The sequence below is a fragment of the Corythoichthys intestinalis genome, chromosome 5 (genome assembly GCF_030265065.1).
Source record: "Corythoichthys intestinalis isolate RoL2023-P3 chromosome 5, ASM3026506v1, whole genome shotgun sequence".
Lineage (NCBI taxonomy): Eukaryota > Metazoa > Chordata > Actinopteri > Syngnathiformes > Syngnathidae > Corythoichthys > Corythoichthys intestinalis.
The window spans coordinates 39,523,669-39,540,624 of NC_080399.1; the positions used below are offsets into that span (position 1 = coordinate 39,523,669).

Consider the following 16,956-nt stretch of genomic DNA (forward strand, 5'->3'; position numbering starts at 1 on the left):
ACAAGGGCATCTTTTAACCAACTGTCCTTTTCATGTTTCTACAACCCCCGCCCTTTTTCACAACTGAACACCATCAATCTAACCATTTACTTTAATTTTATTTCTCACTCCATTAGTTTCAGGACGTAGAGCAGCACTGTGAGAGAAAAGGGAGGAAAAGTGGTAGGGGAAGTGGAAAAAGCAAGAGAAAAATAAAGTTTGGCTCCTTGGAGACATAAAATGTAATTTCACAGTCAACTTGCTGTGATGTATTATTTCACAACAATGGGGTGTGGGCTGATATGAGCCCTCCTTGGCACCTGCACAAAGCTGTTAGAACATCAGCGATGGCTCTTGGGGGAGCTCAGTGCTGTGTGTCAGCGAAATTATCCTCCCTGCCTCCCAAAAAAGTGCCAAATGCATCATGGGGAATCCTTGCTAATGCATTAAGAAAATGGTGAACTATGACGGTCAGGATACATAGTAAGGATCCCCGATGTAGATTTCTTTTACTTCCAATAAGATATGTTTTACTGACACCCATATTTTTAGACCAGTAAAAATAATGCAAATACCACCAGTAAATGATAAATCATATCTTTGTATTAAAGTGAGCCCCTCTGGTGTCTCCTCAAGAAATGCTCTTTTAATCATTAGTCACAGTGTACATGTTTGCCAAATTGTGTCATTACCGCAGCCAAAAAGCACGATGGTGCTGAAAACACACATGAATACTGAATCGGATGGGATCTTGTGACCAAATCCGATTCTCCAAAAGTAGTCATATCGGTTGCAAATACGGATACTGAATATCACACTGGAACATTACTAATACATAGTATTAAAGTCCTTTTAAATATTTAATTTCAGTTTGACGGAATACTGTACTTGCTCGAACAATGCTTAGACATTGCTTGTGGCATGCCCCAGGGGCAAGTGTTAGATCCAAAACTGTTTATACTTTAAATAAATGACATACAAAAAGTTTCAAGAATACTAAAATTATTTTTGTTGGAGAATTACGATGAGCTACTGGGGAGGGTTTCTGATGAAATTTGGAAACTAAAAACATGGTTTGACGGAAACAAATCATCATTAAACTTATGTAAGACCAAATTTGTTATTTCGCAGATACAATAAATACAGTGGGGAGAACAAATATTTGATACACTGCCAATGGGTTTTCCCATTGGCAGTGTATCAAATACTTGTTCTCCCCACTGTATAGTCAAGTACAAATACAGATAGATGGGAGGAATATTGAAAAGGTTTATGAAAACCACTCCCAACTTTCTTGGGGTGGTTATTGATGACAAGGTTAACTGAAAGGCTCATATAAAGCATATACCGTATTTTTCGGATGATAAGTCGCAGTGTTTTTGTCGTAGTTTGGCAGAGGGTGCGTCTTATACTCTGGAGGGACTTATGTGTGATTGTTTACGGTCAGGTCGGGCCGGACTTCTCTCTCGCTAACTTTTAAAAAAATATATATTCATACATTTATACTAAAACGATGTATGGATGTTAGATAAAATAAATAATTTGGATAAAACAGAGAAGGCACTGTGCATGCCTGCGCACGTGAACACCATGGCCCCGCTCTCTTTTCAATCTTCCCCTACCGCCCTGGCGCCCTCTGCGAGTCCATCCTGGTATTTCCTTTTCGATATGCAGCAGCTAGGAGTTAAAAAAAAAAAAACAAAGACGGGGGAATTGAAAACCAAACAACTGCGGTAGGAGTGGGATATGGAAAGGATTCAAATTGTTGAAAATGCTATACAGAAACCTGTGTCGGCTGAATGTAAACGAATGTGGCGCTTTGGTCTCATACAAGAAATGTATTTAATAAACTTTTCCAGTGTTATTTCGTTGGGTTCATCGTTTTTTTTTCTGCCAACTCGAAGAGATTAAAATAAATGTCAAATCCACTATCCGCCTGTTAGAATGTACACACAAATATAAAAGATATATATGTTTATTGAATATCCATCTTAGTCTTGTTTAAATGGGAGAATTCGTTACAAAAGACAGGTTTGTTATCATTATGCATATATGCAAAGGCTTCGTCACAAATGTGATCACACAAAACGCAACCACGCATCGCATCCCCGCATTTCGTCCTTCTCCTGAGTCCTCACAAATAAAACATAGAATTTCGTTTGGGTTTTTTTTCGGGCTTGTGCCTACAAATAAATATTCGGGGGGGTTTTGGGCTCGGGCCTGCAAATCAAGTTAATTGAACGGCGGGCCGTGTCGAGCTTTAATACCCGCGGGTCGGTCGGGTCGGCCTGGATTTTTAGGCCCGATCTAAATTCTAGCATCATGTAATGTTTGCATACAGTACACTTATTAAGCATTTTGTTCTCTATTATATTTGTATTTTAAATTGCCTTTCAAGATGAAATGTCTGTTCTTGGTGATGGATTCTATCAAATAAATCTTCCCCAAAAAATGCGACTTATACTCAGGTGTGACTAGTAGTCCAAAAAATACGGTACAAAGTAAATTATCAAAAAGCATTTCAGTCCTGAATAAAGCAAAACACATTCTTGACAATAAATCACTTCACATTCTTTACTGTTCTGGGATAATACTTATAAATGTACAATAAATTCACTATACATACAGTATTACAAAAAAGAGCAATTAGAGTATTACATATTGCTAGCTATGGGATAATACAAATATATATTTTTAAAATCCAGATCGTTAAAACTCACGGACTTGGTTAATTTTCAAACAGCTCAGCTTAAAGCTCTACACAAGTCACTTCCTGGCAATATACATTGTTTTTTAAAAGGGAACGGCAATACAGTTTGAGGGCGAAGCTTCACTTACAGCATCAGAGGGTACGGACTACATTAAAAGGTTTTTGTGTCTGTGTTTACGAAGTAAGGCTATAGAACAAATTACTGGACTGTCTCAGAAAATTAGAATACACAATATTCTAATTTTTTGAGACAAAAAAAAAAATTAGAATATTGTGTATTCTAATTTCCTGAGACAGTCCAGTATATGGAGAGCTCAAAAAATGTCCAAGCATGACCGAGTTTAAGCACGGGTTTTCCCATGGTATACAGAAGAGGAAGGGGTTTAATTACAGGGTGTTTTCACAAATCTGTTATTTGCTAGGTCCTTTAAATTTTCGTTTTTTCTTATGTATACGGTTATTAATTATTTGGTTTGTTAATATAAGGACTAGTAATAGAGCGGACTAATAATCAATAAATAGAAAAAGGGGGTAGGTTTTAATACACCAACGCTAAATCCAACTCCTTTTTGGACATATTGATTAAATTCTGTTCATTAATTATTATTATTATTATTATTATTATCATTATTATTGTCTTAACTATTGTTGCTGTTATCTAGAAGTTTCTCATTGGTTTTGTCTATTTTTCTTTAAATAGCTTTTTGTTTTTTTTTGGTTTATTTTTTTTATTTCCTCCTGACATATGTCCAAAATAAAGCATTCACTCATTCAATACACCGTCAAAAAATGCTGAACTCATTGGCTGCCGTTAATGATGACAGAGGTCCAATCTGTCGGGCCCTCTCAGTTCAAATGAAATCAATGGCAATGGCAGTAAATTTGTTAATGTGTACGGATTCCTTTACTTCATTTCTTTCATTTTTGGTGGATATTCCCGATCCAAATTCATTTGTGGGAATGCAGTGTGTGTGAAGTATAATAGCAGGTGTTTGCAGGCATAAAAATAAAACCCCACACACTCCCATATTGTATTTTTTTTCTAGAAGACAGTGCAACCAAGTGTAAGGATAATTTATTCCAGTAGCTGCACAGCCTCATTGCTCCTACCTTACCATTACACACACAGTTATCCTGGCGCTTCTTTAGCCGCAGTCCCTCGTCATCAAGTAAGACAAGCAAAGATGCAAAAATGATAACTTAAGGACACTTCTAATAACAGAAGGGCAAACAGTATCAGCTAATGTGCACTCACCAAGTTGTCCCTCAACCAAACAGCACTGTTTGATCACGCAAATGTTGCTTTTATGTGCAACTGCACACAATCACTATTTCAGAGTTTACTGTTCTTCTGAAACTGCGACACCAATCCAAGAACTTGATCCGAGGCTGTGATGACTTTATTCTGCAGGTAAAGAGCACTGTTTTTTGAAGTCTCATTCAAGAAATAACGATAATTCACCATTATTCCGCAGGAGTTTGCCACACCCTTTGGGCTCGTATCAGCGTGCCAATTAAGCCGCCACATTGTAGCGCCGTTTTGAAGGTGGAAGTTGGCTACTTGGTTAAGTGCGTAACCCCTCCTCTTCTCCCCGTATAGATACCAGGCACAGAGTCGCATCAAAACGGGCTCCAGGAGGGCAGAGAGGCGTTCCGAACGCATCCATTCACTTGTGGCTATTAACTTACGAAGAACATCAGTGGCACTATTGCCCTGGGAGATGTCAGTGGTTTTCTCCACTTCCTGCCACTCCTGCTCAGAAAGGAGGTCCAAGCCACGACCTTCTTTCCGGTATTGGCTGAGAAGGCCTTGTAGCCACGAGGAGAAGCCTGGGATGGGGGATAGGCTGGAAAACTGGGTCATGTGCGGAAACTCACTCTGAGAAATAAAAGCAAATGCAGAAAAAAAATGATATTATCCATCATGATTTTATTGCATGGAATTACAACTCCACCTCAATGATCTTCAATTTTGGTGGCAAAACACAAAATGAGATGGTATGTGCTCTTTCTTCATGCACCTGCAGATGGAGATGGATGATCTTCACTTCACTTCACCCATCCCTGTTCAGTTCTTGTCTTCAACAGTCACTTGGACTCTCACCTTCACTTTATTACACTCCCCTGCTTCCCACCTATTTGTACACAGGCCAAGACTCAGTCTGATTGCGTTTTTTAGCCTTCTTCTATGCCTGTCCGGGCAAGCTAGCATCTTTGCTGATAAACCAGAGTGTGATATGGCAGAGGTGATAAAAGTTACAGATGAAAGAGCAAATGCCAGACATCCTCCAGAGAGTTAACTTTCTCCCTTTTCGGGTAGACAGTCTAGAGCTGTCCCGACTCGTCGACATAGTCGACGTAATCGATGACGTAAATCCGTCGACGAGCACAACATCCCGTCGACGGTTAATGAAGGGTTAAAAAAATATATGCGTGGAAAGTTAGAATGTCGGATGCTCTGTTTGCTAGCGGGGAAAGCGGCACAAAGCCAAAAAAAGCGCACCAGAGTGTCCAAAACATCGACTTATTTCAAAGAAACAAAGGAGAGTACGCTCTTCTGTCCTGTCTCTTCAGTGCCAAGCTTGGCTGCACGTCGGCCGTGAATAAACACCTCAAGCGCCTTCACGCAGTTTGTAATTATTATTATTATTTTTTTTTCATTTTTTTGTACACCAGAGGGTACTGTCGCCTTACTAAATAATAATGTTTCATTGACAATGGGCCTATAAGTGCTATTAGTATTGTTCTTAATGCTAATTGAAAGCTTTTTTTCATGTTATGGTTTATTTTATGGTATAGAGAATTATATAAGGTTAAAAGGTCAAATATATACAGTATATACAGTGATTGCACTCAAGGGAGAGATTGTCAATGATAAGGTAAAGGCAATTCATATAGGCAATTCATTGATATATAAATAAGGTTTAAAAGTAAAAAGGTGAAAAGTTTTTGTTAATTTCTAATTGTATTGCTTTCTTTGTGTGCACCGTAGCCTTTACGGTGTGTTTACATCAAGGATGGAATAAAAGTTGTAAACCATCAGTTTAAGAGACCATCTTTTCAATCGGGATGCTACACTAGTTAATTCTATCAGCATTTGAACTCATTGTTTATTTGTGATTTATTATTGTTATTTACGTGTTTATTTGTACTTTAATAAATGATTTGAGTGTTCCAATATGTTTTTTGTGAATTGATAAGCGTCAACAAAAATTTCATTGCTAAATTAGTTTAAAAAAAATAAAAATAATAACTGCCCCGAGTTAGCTGGGATAGGCTCCAGCACCTCCGCGACCCTCGTGAGGAAAAGCGGCATGGAAAATGAATGAATGAATGAATTATTAGATTAGTCGACTAATCGTAAAAATAGTTGGCTGACTAATCGGGAGAAAATTAGTCGTTTGGGACAGCCCTAAGACAGTCCCTCACTGTTAGCCTTTCACTCAATCAACATCCAGTTGGTCGGAGGCTCTTGCTTTACGTACATCAGGATTTGTCTTTGCTTTAACGTAAAGATGCACGATAATATCGGTTACCGATAATTATCGGCCAATAATTGCAATTATGACGTCACACAGATAATCCAGATTTAAAAAAAAAAATAAATCAACCAATAATGCAATCCGATAATTATATACTTGATTTAGCCTCCAAATGTGCGCATCCGAAGCAGTTTTGTCCACTTCTCCACCGCCGCCTCCTCAACCCCTCCTCTCTCTGAAGCCCCTGATAGAGGAGGGGTTGAGGAGTATGGCGTCACACTACAGGGTTGAGGCGATATCATGGCGCCTCTGTCACTAGCGTGGGTTGACTTTTTTCCGTGTGTGAAACAAACGACGGTGTCATGTACTGCAGATGTTCCACGCGGCAGAAAGAAAGCGTCCTCATTCAAGACCACTAACCCGATCAGCCATTTAAAACTGCATCACAAAGATTTTTTGAACGAATACGAGGCTGCTGCTAGCGCGAATGCTAAAGCTAAACACACATAAACTAAGCTAAACTATGGGGCTTGTGACTTTTAATACAATTATGGCTTGACATTATCGGTTATCGGTTGGAACGAGGAGGAAATTATCGGTTATCGGTATCAGTTGAAAAATGCATCATCGTGCATCACTACTTTAACGTCATGTTTCATTTAATGATTTTTGGCACGGCTGACAAGGAAAGATGCCGTTAGAAGTAAAAACTGGAAATCAACAATTTCATGATGATAGATTGTTGGGACAACAATACATTTGCCGATTTTATGAAGTCTACCACGATTTGATTTGATTCAATGGCCTTTGATGGATAAAACATTATGTACATATCTAATATAATCAGTCACATTTCACTGAAAGGAATTTTTAAAAATACACTAACATTTTTACATTTTTTTGCAGAAACATTTCAGGCATTTGAATGAAACCATTTATTTAACAAAACACCACATCTAAAAATGACAATGTTGATCGATGTTTTATTCAATGTCAATCAATTTCTTCGGATCGTTGAATTGAATCTGTATCGTTCCAGGTTAATCTATCATTACAGCCCTGGTAAAAACATGGATAATGTATATGCAGTTGACAGTCCTATTCACATTTTTGGGTGTAATAGTGTGTGGTTTAAATTGCACTGCAATGTGATACTGCATATGAAAATGTAATAATCTGTTTGAACCAAAAATTAAAGTGCAATTTATTGATGGGAAAAAGCATTTTATGAGGGAACAAGATAAAAGACTCATTTTCCCCATCTGTTGGGCAAACAGGCTTATTATGACATTCCTTTCAATGTAATCATTTCACAAGTGCTGGCAAGAGTCGGCCAACATGAAGGGCTCTTGAGCTTATTGAGAGAAATGGATGGGACATCATTTTAGAAACTATGTCCTAACAGCTGGTTTCTTATTATTTATTCGTTGATGTCAATGAGTAAATAAAAAGGAAAATAATGCTTAGCAGTGCAGAAAAAGGAGAAAGTCTATTACATGTGTTGTTCTTGTAGTGGAGCTCAAAATCAAGACCAGAGAGGAGCCAAACACCCATAGCAAATCGAAGCTGTACCTAGGCCTGTCGCGATAATAAATTTTAGTGTGCGATAATTTATTTAATAAATTATTGCGATATGCGATATTATTGCACCCCCCCCAATTAAAAAAAAAAGAATAATTACAATAACACTGTGAGAATACAGTATATATTAATAGATCATGTACAGCCATTTAAACGCAATATATGTTTACTCTTAAATTCAAAAATACTTTTTAGGAAATCATAACTAAAAACAATTGACCATGCCTCTTTTAAGTAAAAGACAACAATATTAAAAGTAACACAGAAGAAATAAAATGTATTTTTTAAGAAAAATAAAATTCCACTTCATGATTTAAGCATCTAGGCAAATGAAAATGTTTCCCCTCATAGCTTCTGCTATGGCGTTCCATATGTAATACAGTGGTACCTCTACATACGAAGTTAATTCATTCCAGGAGCTTGTTTGTAAGTCGAAATGGTCGTATGTCGAGCAGGATTTTCCCACAAGAATACGTTATAATTCCAATAATTCATTCCACAGCCCAAAAACCCACACTACATCCTTAATCAATACTGCTGTTACTATTGCAAATAGCAATTACAAAGAGCAAAACAAATAAAATATGAATAAAAATCAGAATAGCAATAATCTAATAATAGCAATAATAACAATAATACAGTACAGTACCTGTAATAATGTAACGAATCGGCTTCTAATGTGGCGGACTTTTTTTGCTGTACCTGAACACACCGCGGGGCTGGCGGTGAGCAGGAGAGCGCTATTTTACTTTCTGTTTCGATCCTGGCGTCAACAGCAGTGGACACTCGGCGAGTTGATGGAATAAATTATTTGAAACCTGACGAAGCTGGCGATTTCTTATGCGATGTTACCATAATAAGAACTGTCACCTTAACTTATAAAGACTGGCGAACGGAGGGGGACCGCCGGCCGAGATCGGCATTCTACGACCCAGTTCATGGATGCACACACCATGCTTATATTTTGCTATCATGCACATCTTCATTTCAAGGGCAAGCGTCAACTTATCTTTTTTTTCTCCACCTGCACTAAACTTAAACTGCACTAAACTAAAAACAGAACTAAAAAGCATTTTGCGTAGTTGGTAACAAGGAAGCCGAACTTTTAACAGCACGTCAGCCGCACGCGCGCACGCAGGTGCACGTGAGGCGATAAATCGCAGCGGAAAAATTATCGCCTTCATTTTTATTTACCGTGCGATAAATGGATTTATTGCATATTGCGACAGGCTTAGCTGTACCACATTAAAACGATGCTTTCTACTAGGGGTGTGACAAAATATCGAAATGATATGATATATTGTGAATCTTTGCATCCCAAAAGGTTACCAATATGCTCATTGTTTTAAAAAGGTTTTAATAGTAAAATAGAAAGAAAGAAATAAGGAACCAACAAGTTGCTACCAAATTCTTCCAACATAAAAGTGTCTCAGTTAATTCTATGGCTGCCATTGATAGCGCATGACGCCCAATCCATTAAAACCGGGAAGGGCGAATGAATGCTCGTTGAAAACCAAAGAATTCGCAGTCAATCTTTCCGATTTTCGGGGCATTCACTGGTCGCTTAATGTTCATTTACAGGTCACTTCCTGTTGTGTTTCAGCCACTGCCTATTCATACCCGGTGTTCTGCCAAAATCTACTACATCGGCGAAACGTCCTACATTAGTCGAATTTGACACCCAAAGTACTACCGTGCGCTCTAAACTTGTTTTGTTTAGATGCATACAGGAATAACGTACTAAAATAATGCCTGCAGAAAACACTTAAATGTAGTTTTATCAAATATGCACGGTTTAAAAATGCTACGTGACTAATGTGGTCAACTGCTTCAAAGCTAACAAAAAAAAACACAATGGTTAAAAGTATGAGAGGGTAATACATGCAAAAAGTATCTTTGAGGCAGTGAAAAGGTTCTAAATAACTAAATAAAAACAAAAATAGTGAGTACTCGCCGCTTCTAACCGATGTGCGCATGCGTGTGGATGCATGCGCAAACGCCCTGAGCATTGTGTAGGACGTTTCACCGCGTAGTAAGGAATGGCCGAACACCGGGTCACTTCTTGTTGTGTAACCTAAAATCAACTGATGTGACCAATGAAATGCCCCAATATCAACAGGAAGTGACTGAAAATCAACAAGTTATCACCTGAAATGGCCCAAAATGACCTTGTTGCCCGGCATCGGCTGCCACTGACGGCCACAGAAGTGGGAAGGGCCCATTTGAAGTGGGAGGGGTTCATTCGCTGCCACCCTCCCAGCTCAAATGGATTGCAAGTCTACTAGTGTTAACCTTTGCAGAAGGATGAAGATAGCTATTTTTTTCTGTTTGTTAGTAGTTTTGTAGACTCATTTCCTGACCAATGTATCCATAATAGTTGCATTGCCATATCATGACATCATGGTTATCGTGAGCTTTGTATCGCAAATCGTATCATATGGTATTGTGAGGTACCAAGAGGTTCCAACCCCTACTTTCTACTCTCTATTATACAATGCTTTGGTAGTTTGATTTGATTAACGGAAAGAAATTACACATTAACAGTCACCAAATCAAAGAGAAGAATTTAACTGTGTTCTGTAATTAGGGGTTTACGTGCTCACAATTACAGCCGAACTACCATTTGTGAATTGAAGAACGCATAATTTGGATTGATGAATGGATGCCTTGAGCAGAACATTTACTCACAGCTACTGTAATGTCAAGTACAACCATGCAGTGCACATACCTGCAGTTCCCGAACCACCCTCTTGATGATATAGTTTCCCAGCTCAACACCTTGTAGACCAGCTTGGGTGGAGGAGATGGAGTAGAAGATTGCTGCATTTACCTTGTTTGCATCCTCTTCCAGATCAAGGGTGGAAAACTCACGTACAATACTCTAGGAAAAGAAGTATCATATATCGTAAAACTCCACACATTATTAAGTTAAAATTAGTGTTATGGTTTGGCCACCCTTAATTTCACAATCATAGATTTATTGGCGTTATCAGATGAATATATATTTTGGGGTGAATTGAACGTGATGACATGATTATATGTTTTGGGGGGGAATAAAACTTACAATGTGTTTGATGAACACAAAGTTGAGGACGAAGTTACTATGGGCATACTATGTATTAATTTTGGTTGCTGAGGTGGTATTTGAAGAAACATGTACTTCTTTAGATATTCGGTGGAAAAAAAATCTGAGAACCACTCAACACATAATTTCAGTTATAGAAATGATTTAAAATCAATTGATATTTAGAAATTATTTTAAATCAATTGATATTTCACTACGAGAGTGGACTGGTAAGCTAGACAACATCCAACGACAATAATATGATAAACATTTTTGTTAATAATTTTAAATGATTCACTCCACATACTGCCCAAAGTCAGCAGAGATAGGGATTTTTTTCCCCCCAATTTATTCTAATTTAGTAGTCTTCTTAACACTTTTCTCTGTTGAGTGTAAATTTGTGAGAGATTCTTCTTCACTTTATAGTAGGCCTGAAAGATATTGGAAAAAACTATTGTTGTGATTTTTAGGGGGTTTGCAATATATTGTGATACTATATTGCGATATTGAAAAAAAAAAAAATTTTTTTTTTAAAGAAATTTTCACTAGATGAATTGAATAGCTGTTTGGAAAGACTTTGGATGACTCACCATGACCACAGTATCCATCGTTTTTTTGCGGTTAATAGGGACCAGAACTTGCCGCGATAAGTGAAAAACCGCGAAGCAGCACATAACCCCCCCCCCCCCCCATTTTTTGTGTGTGTGTGTGTGTGTGTGTGTGTGTGTGTGTGCTCAATATATTTATTCAGATTTAGCATTGGAAAGAGTTACATGTAAGACATGTTCTTTCTCACTTTTTCCCCTCAAAGTATGATTTAAAAATAAATAATAAATGGTTTTTAAGCACTTCAAATGTAATAATGATGATTAGTTTTAAACATAACTGTCCCACCGAAACATTTTTAAACCGGGATAAAGTACTGTAGCAGAAAAATGCCTGGCTTAATTAAATGCTTCTGTTTACTCAACTTGGCTGTGACTCTTGGAGTGACATGTAGAAATTACAAACTCCTCATGATCACTTCTGGCGTGTATTTTATATGTCTCGAACGTCTCCACACACACCAACCCTCCCACCCACACACACACCCACACATTCATTCCAGCCTGCGCTTCCTTGCAGAAACTGTTTAACAAGTTAAACGATGATTGACACATTGCTGCCTGAGTGAAGTCTGCTTCTTTGGCAAGATCAAAGACATCGTTAACTTTAATAAGCGAGTGCTAAGGTGACTGAGAGCTGGGTGAGGGAGGCTGTGCGAGCAAATGAAGCAGAACAAAGGTTTGTGGATTGAAAAAAAAAAAATTACTATCGCACGTCCTTGCGATGGGACTATCGCACATGCGCACATCACGATGGCGATGTTTAAACGATATCGTTCAGGCTTACTTTATAGTCTTTAAAAATCAGGGCTGTCAAGGTAAACAATATTGGTGCACTTTTGCTGATATTAATTACGAACAACACAAGACGATTTCCAATTTATTTATTTTCCCTGTGTGGGGAAAATGATCATTACACAGCATTTCATTCTAACCTGTATGTTGTCTGTGATATCTTCTGTGAGGGCTACATGCAGCACAACCAAAGGCTCTCCTGGCATGGCAGCATGGGTAAAGGCATAGCAACGACGGTATGGCCCCACTCTGCGCTTAAGGTCAGCCCAGTTCCTAACTGGATGCACTGCCTCATACCTATTAGAAGATTTGTAATCAGTTTTATATATATATACATATACATATATATATATATATCCCAAGATGAGCTTTCTGATATTGGTGTAGAATTTTATTTTGTGAAGGTCACCTGAAATAAAATCCAAGCAATATTTGCTTTCTTACTGGCTGATTTTTTGTAGGATCTCACAGGGAGAATGCCAGGTGATCCGCTCGAGTCTGAGTAAACCTACAGAGAACCACTCAGACAGCAAGCTCTTCAGTGTTCCATTCAAATCCTAAGAGAAAGAAGGACCAGCCATTAAAAATGTATAAAATTTGAGTTTTTCTATCATTATTTGTCTACAAACTATTACATAAACAGTACAACAAATCAAATTTTACATGAATAGAACTTAAATTTGTGACATATGATAACTGACAGAAGAGTTACTTTCCATCTATGAATTACATCCCTATTGACTCGGCGTATGAATATGGCGACCACTGATATTTACGAAGAGTACACTAGTATACATATACTAGTATATATAGCCTACTGTATATAATGTTGATTTTGTTTTGTGATGCATGATTTTATTTTTGCACAGGAAGCGCAGAGGAGGTATTACTTCCACACGTGTCAGAGCGCATGTACACATGAAGAATGTGGGGACAGTTTACAGCTGCAAGCCAGCAGCACACACATTTGTTGCTTGTGAAGCATCCACAGAGGCAACGGCTGTATATGACACCTTTTGTACTCTTTATTGTGCTTTTTCAATTGTGGTCGAATACTTGTGGCGAGTTTATGTGATTGTTTTTGATAATATGCGGACACTATCTGATACATGCAACTCGTTTGTGTGGATTGTAATTGTTGTATCAGCAGCTAGTTAAAAATGCAAATTTGAATTGCTGTTATTGAAGATGAAACTGATTAAATTTCATTTTTATTTTGGTTTCATTCTTCAAGTGTTAATGCCATGAGCAGCTGAATAAAGTAAGCAAACCACACAGACATCTGACATCATTTCGGAGCTTAGCTCGCTGTCTAGTTAGGACTTAGCTCAAACGTCTTGGCGAGGACAGTACAATGATGTGTAATACATGCTTTTGGATAGTTTTTTTTAGATTTAGGGGTACTTAAAGGGTTCAATTCCGACGTACTTGGGGATTGAGGTTACGTCGCCAGCGTAAGAATGGAACTTGTTCGTAACACGGGGACTATCTGTATCGTCTTTTTTTAATGCTTAGAAGACCCATTCTTCAAAATTTGCTCTGGCTATCAAATTACCGGCAGTTTACACTGTAAGTCCATGAGCCGACAGAAGTCAGCGGTCACCATATTCGTGCACCTAGTCAATACCGTGGACTGCTTGTGGGCTGTTGTCCCCCTATAATCCCCTGTTATGAGTAATGTGTTTGAGCTTCTATTGTTTACACAGGGGCCTCTTCAATAAAGCAACTTGCCATTTAAAAAGCAAACCTGATGCCCTTCAAAGGTCAGACTTCATTTAAAGCAAATATATTGCAAACACACAAAAGTGCTATTTTCATGGAGTGACTCTCAGATGCTAAGACACGGTTTTACACACTGATCTATAGGTTGACTACAGGTGGTCAGCAATAATAACATTGGCAACTACAACTCAATTTTACACGTTGATCTGTGACGTTATGCACTTGATAACTGGAGTATACTAAAAGAAACCATCCAAATCACTAAATCAGTATCTTGATACCTTTGCCCCAGTAATGTGTGTGCCAGAGTTCTGCCACAGGATTCTTTCAGTAGGGGCAAAAAATAGCAAGCTTGACACTAACGTAACCCAACCCACTCACTGACGTCACTAATACAGTCAGCTGAGAAGCCTATCAGTTTAAAATTTGAATGGAAATTTCACAGTGAAATACAATTTAAAAAAAACAAAAAAAAAACACATGTATTAATCATTTTTATCATATATTGATTTAAGTGGCCAGATGTCTTGCAACAACTGTCTCTCTCCTAATCCTGATTAAGACACATGACCTAACTAAGCATTATATGCCAAGAGAGGAACTAAAGATGAGGGGCAGCCAAATCTGCAAGAAATAAAAGCAAGCAAACAGCTGTATAGATAAAAGAACGTTCTATTTTTGTTTATAAAAGGGCAGGATTGTATTGAAATTGACTAGATTAATATGCTATGAATGGTCAAAACTGTTACTTTATTAAATGTAAACAGGAAAGGTAAGTCTTGAAGTGGAAATGCCATACAGGGAAAGAAAATTAAATGAGATGATATTATTGGAATCAATACGGTATATTGAGTGTTAATTTAGTGTTGTATGTATCTTTCAGTGCTCTGAGAAGACACTTGAGGGGTTTAAATTATCTAATAGCTGGTCAAATCATATTCCATAACAGCAAACGTTTGAGTTATTTAATGATGGAGGCTGGAACTGGGGTAAAGGGCACTGAGACAGGAGTGGGCTTGGTTGGGGTATCTGTCACAATAGTGCGACAAGCGACACTCAAATTATGGGGTCAAAACACAAGAGTTAAAAAAAAAGGTTTAGCCTCAACCTGAAAAAAAACAAGACAAAATGCAATTCGTTCTTGATGACGCTTGCGAACACTAGTTGAAAATGTCAACAAACAGTACATGCTTTTACCCTGAAGTGCGGGCTGTCGCTACTTTTTGATGAGATGGTTTCTAGCACGTCGGCTCTAAGGTCAACCAGAAACTTCACTCCCCCTTCCACCCTGCTTATGTGGTTAAGTAACTGTTTGTAACGAGGAGTCAAGCTGTATCGAAGTCTGTCCTCAACCTGCAAAATGGTAGCCAAGTCCCTAAATTGGGTGTCCAGAAGCTTCCCAGCGAATTCCGAAACGCTTTTATGATCCACTCCAAAGTCTCGTGACAGCTTCGCCAGGAAATTGAATTTCTCTTCTCTGTCAAGACTTCTGTAAAAGTGCATGAACTCTAAACTGTTGGCCTCTGGAGGAGGTGGGCATTTTTCTCTTGTTTCGTAGGTGGGTAACGGTGATACGACTCTCGCCAACATTTCCTCCATGCTGGTAACGCTCCCGCTTCTTGTCGAAGACAACCGACTGCAGATGCCGGAGACCGACGTCCCCAAAGCAGCTTTCAGGATAGCCCGCTGTCTCCAGCACTGAAGACTGCCACGAAAAGCAAAAATAACAGGTCGGGATACCATTGCTGGGAGGGAGCAAGACTTGTTTAGGAACACAACCACTCATCACAAAGAAAAGCGACTGTTTCCGGGTTTCTTAAAGAGACATTACAATTTAGTGTGAGTGGAAGTTGGGAACGGTTGTTCATTTAAAACGTTTATACTATTTCAGTATTTCATTTTTTTTTTTTTTAAGGTATCAAAAAATCACGGGTTTCAAGTATGATACGATGTAAAAAAGAAAAAAAGATCCATTTAAAATAATAATAATAATAACCGTAATAAACAGTCCTTTTCTGAATTTTGAAATTTTATTTAATTTTATTTAATCTTTGTCCTCCCGAAAGTTACAATAGTCAATGGTTTGCAATCTAGTACTGTCCCTAACAAGTTACCTTTAAAGTGCTTGTGACACGAAAAAGCATGTTTATTTCATAATACACGCGGTATTTTATGCTCCTGAATGATACGGACCGCTTGGATGTGTGTGGAAGCGATCGCTATATTTATTTAGTTTTTTGAATCCCGCGCCAGGAAAATGAGTGACTTCCGGCTTCGGTCTCGCATTGAGGAGGAGGGCGCTGTGACGTGTACGGTAGAAGACGTCCTCTTCGCTACAGTGTACTGTTGTGTATGAGGACGAAGGATTCAGCTGATTTTGCGGATTAATACTTTTATTTTTTGCATCACGCCAGCCAAACGGCTGCAGAAAAATCATTCTGTATGCGGGAGAGGCGTATGCGCCTTTTTGGAGTTTCAAAAGGTTCCCATTCACCGTGGATATTTACTGTGGGACCATTGGACTTACAAGGAAGTAAGTAAACATCTTGTTTTGTATTATGTCAAATACGAATACAAAGTAAACACTATAAAATTCCTTTAAATAAAGGACTACTTACGTTTGATCATTGATAGACATGTAAAAAGCTATCCTCACGCTCATTAGCAGTTAGCTGTTAGCACGTTAGCTACACAACAATTCCAGCCACCCTCCTCCAGGGAACGAACTGTAAATTGCTCTCCGCCGGGCGGTTTGCCGATCCGCAAAGAAACTCGACAACCGGGTCGTCATGTCAAATAATCCAGGCTAGTTATGTGTGATTTTCCACTTCGAAGACTTTGAAACATCCCTCGGTTCGGGTTAGCATGTCGGCTAGCTGTCACTCCTTCTGGTCTGTTTACATTCTCCGAAGCCGGGGAAGGGAAATGACATATGTCCGATTTAGGTGTCATAAAATATCGTTCGGCAGGTGTGACAGTAAAGGTAAAGTCGACTGTTTTGACCATTATGGAGTAATT

General features: G+C 38.5%; 1 protein-coding gene across 1 annotated transcript; it reads right to left on the reverse strand.

Annotated features, from left to right (window-relative positions):
- Positions 1-1,221: 1,221 nt before the first annotated feature.
- mlycd (malonyl-CoA decarboxylase) lies at positions 1,222-15,724 on the reverse strand. Its single transcript, XM_057837697.1, has 5 exons — positions 15,136-15,724; positions 12,661-12,773; positions 12,357-12,513; positions 10,481-10,633; positions 1,222-4,568 (listed from the first exon to the last, which is right to left on the reverse strand). Exons 1-5 carry the CDS (start codon positions 15,679-15,681, stop codon positions 4,023-4,025), a joined length of 1,515 nt encoding a protein of 504 aa, XP_057693680.1. The 5' UTR covers positions 15,682-15,724; the 3' UTR covers positions 1,222-4,022.
- Positions 15,725-16,956: the final 1,232 nt, after the last annotated feature.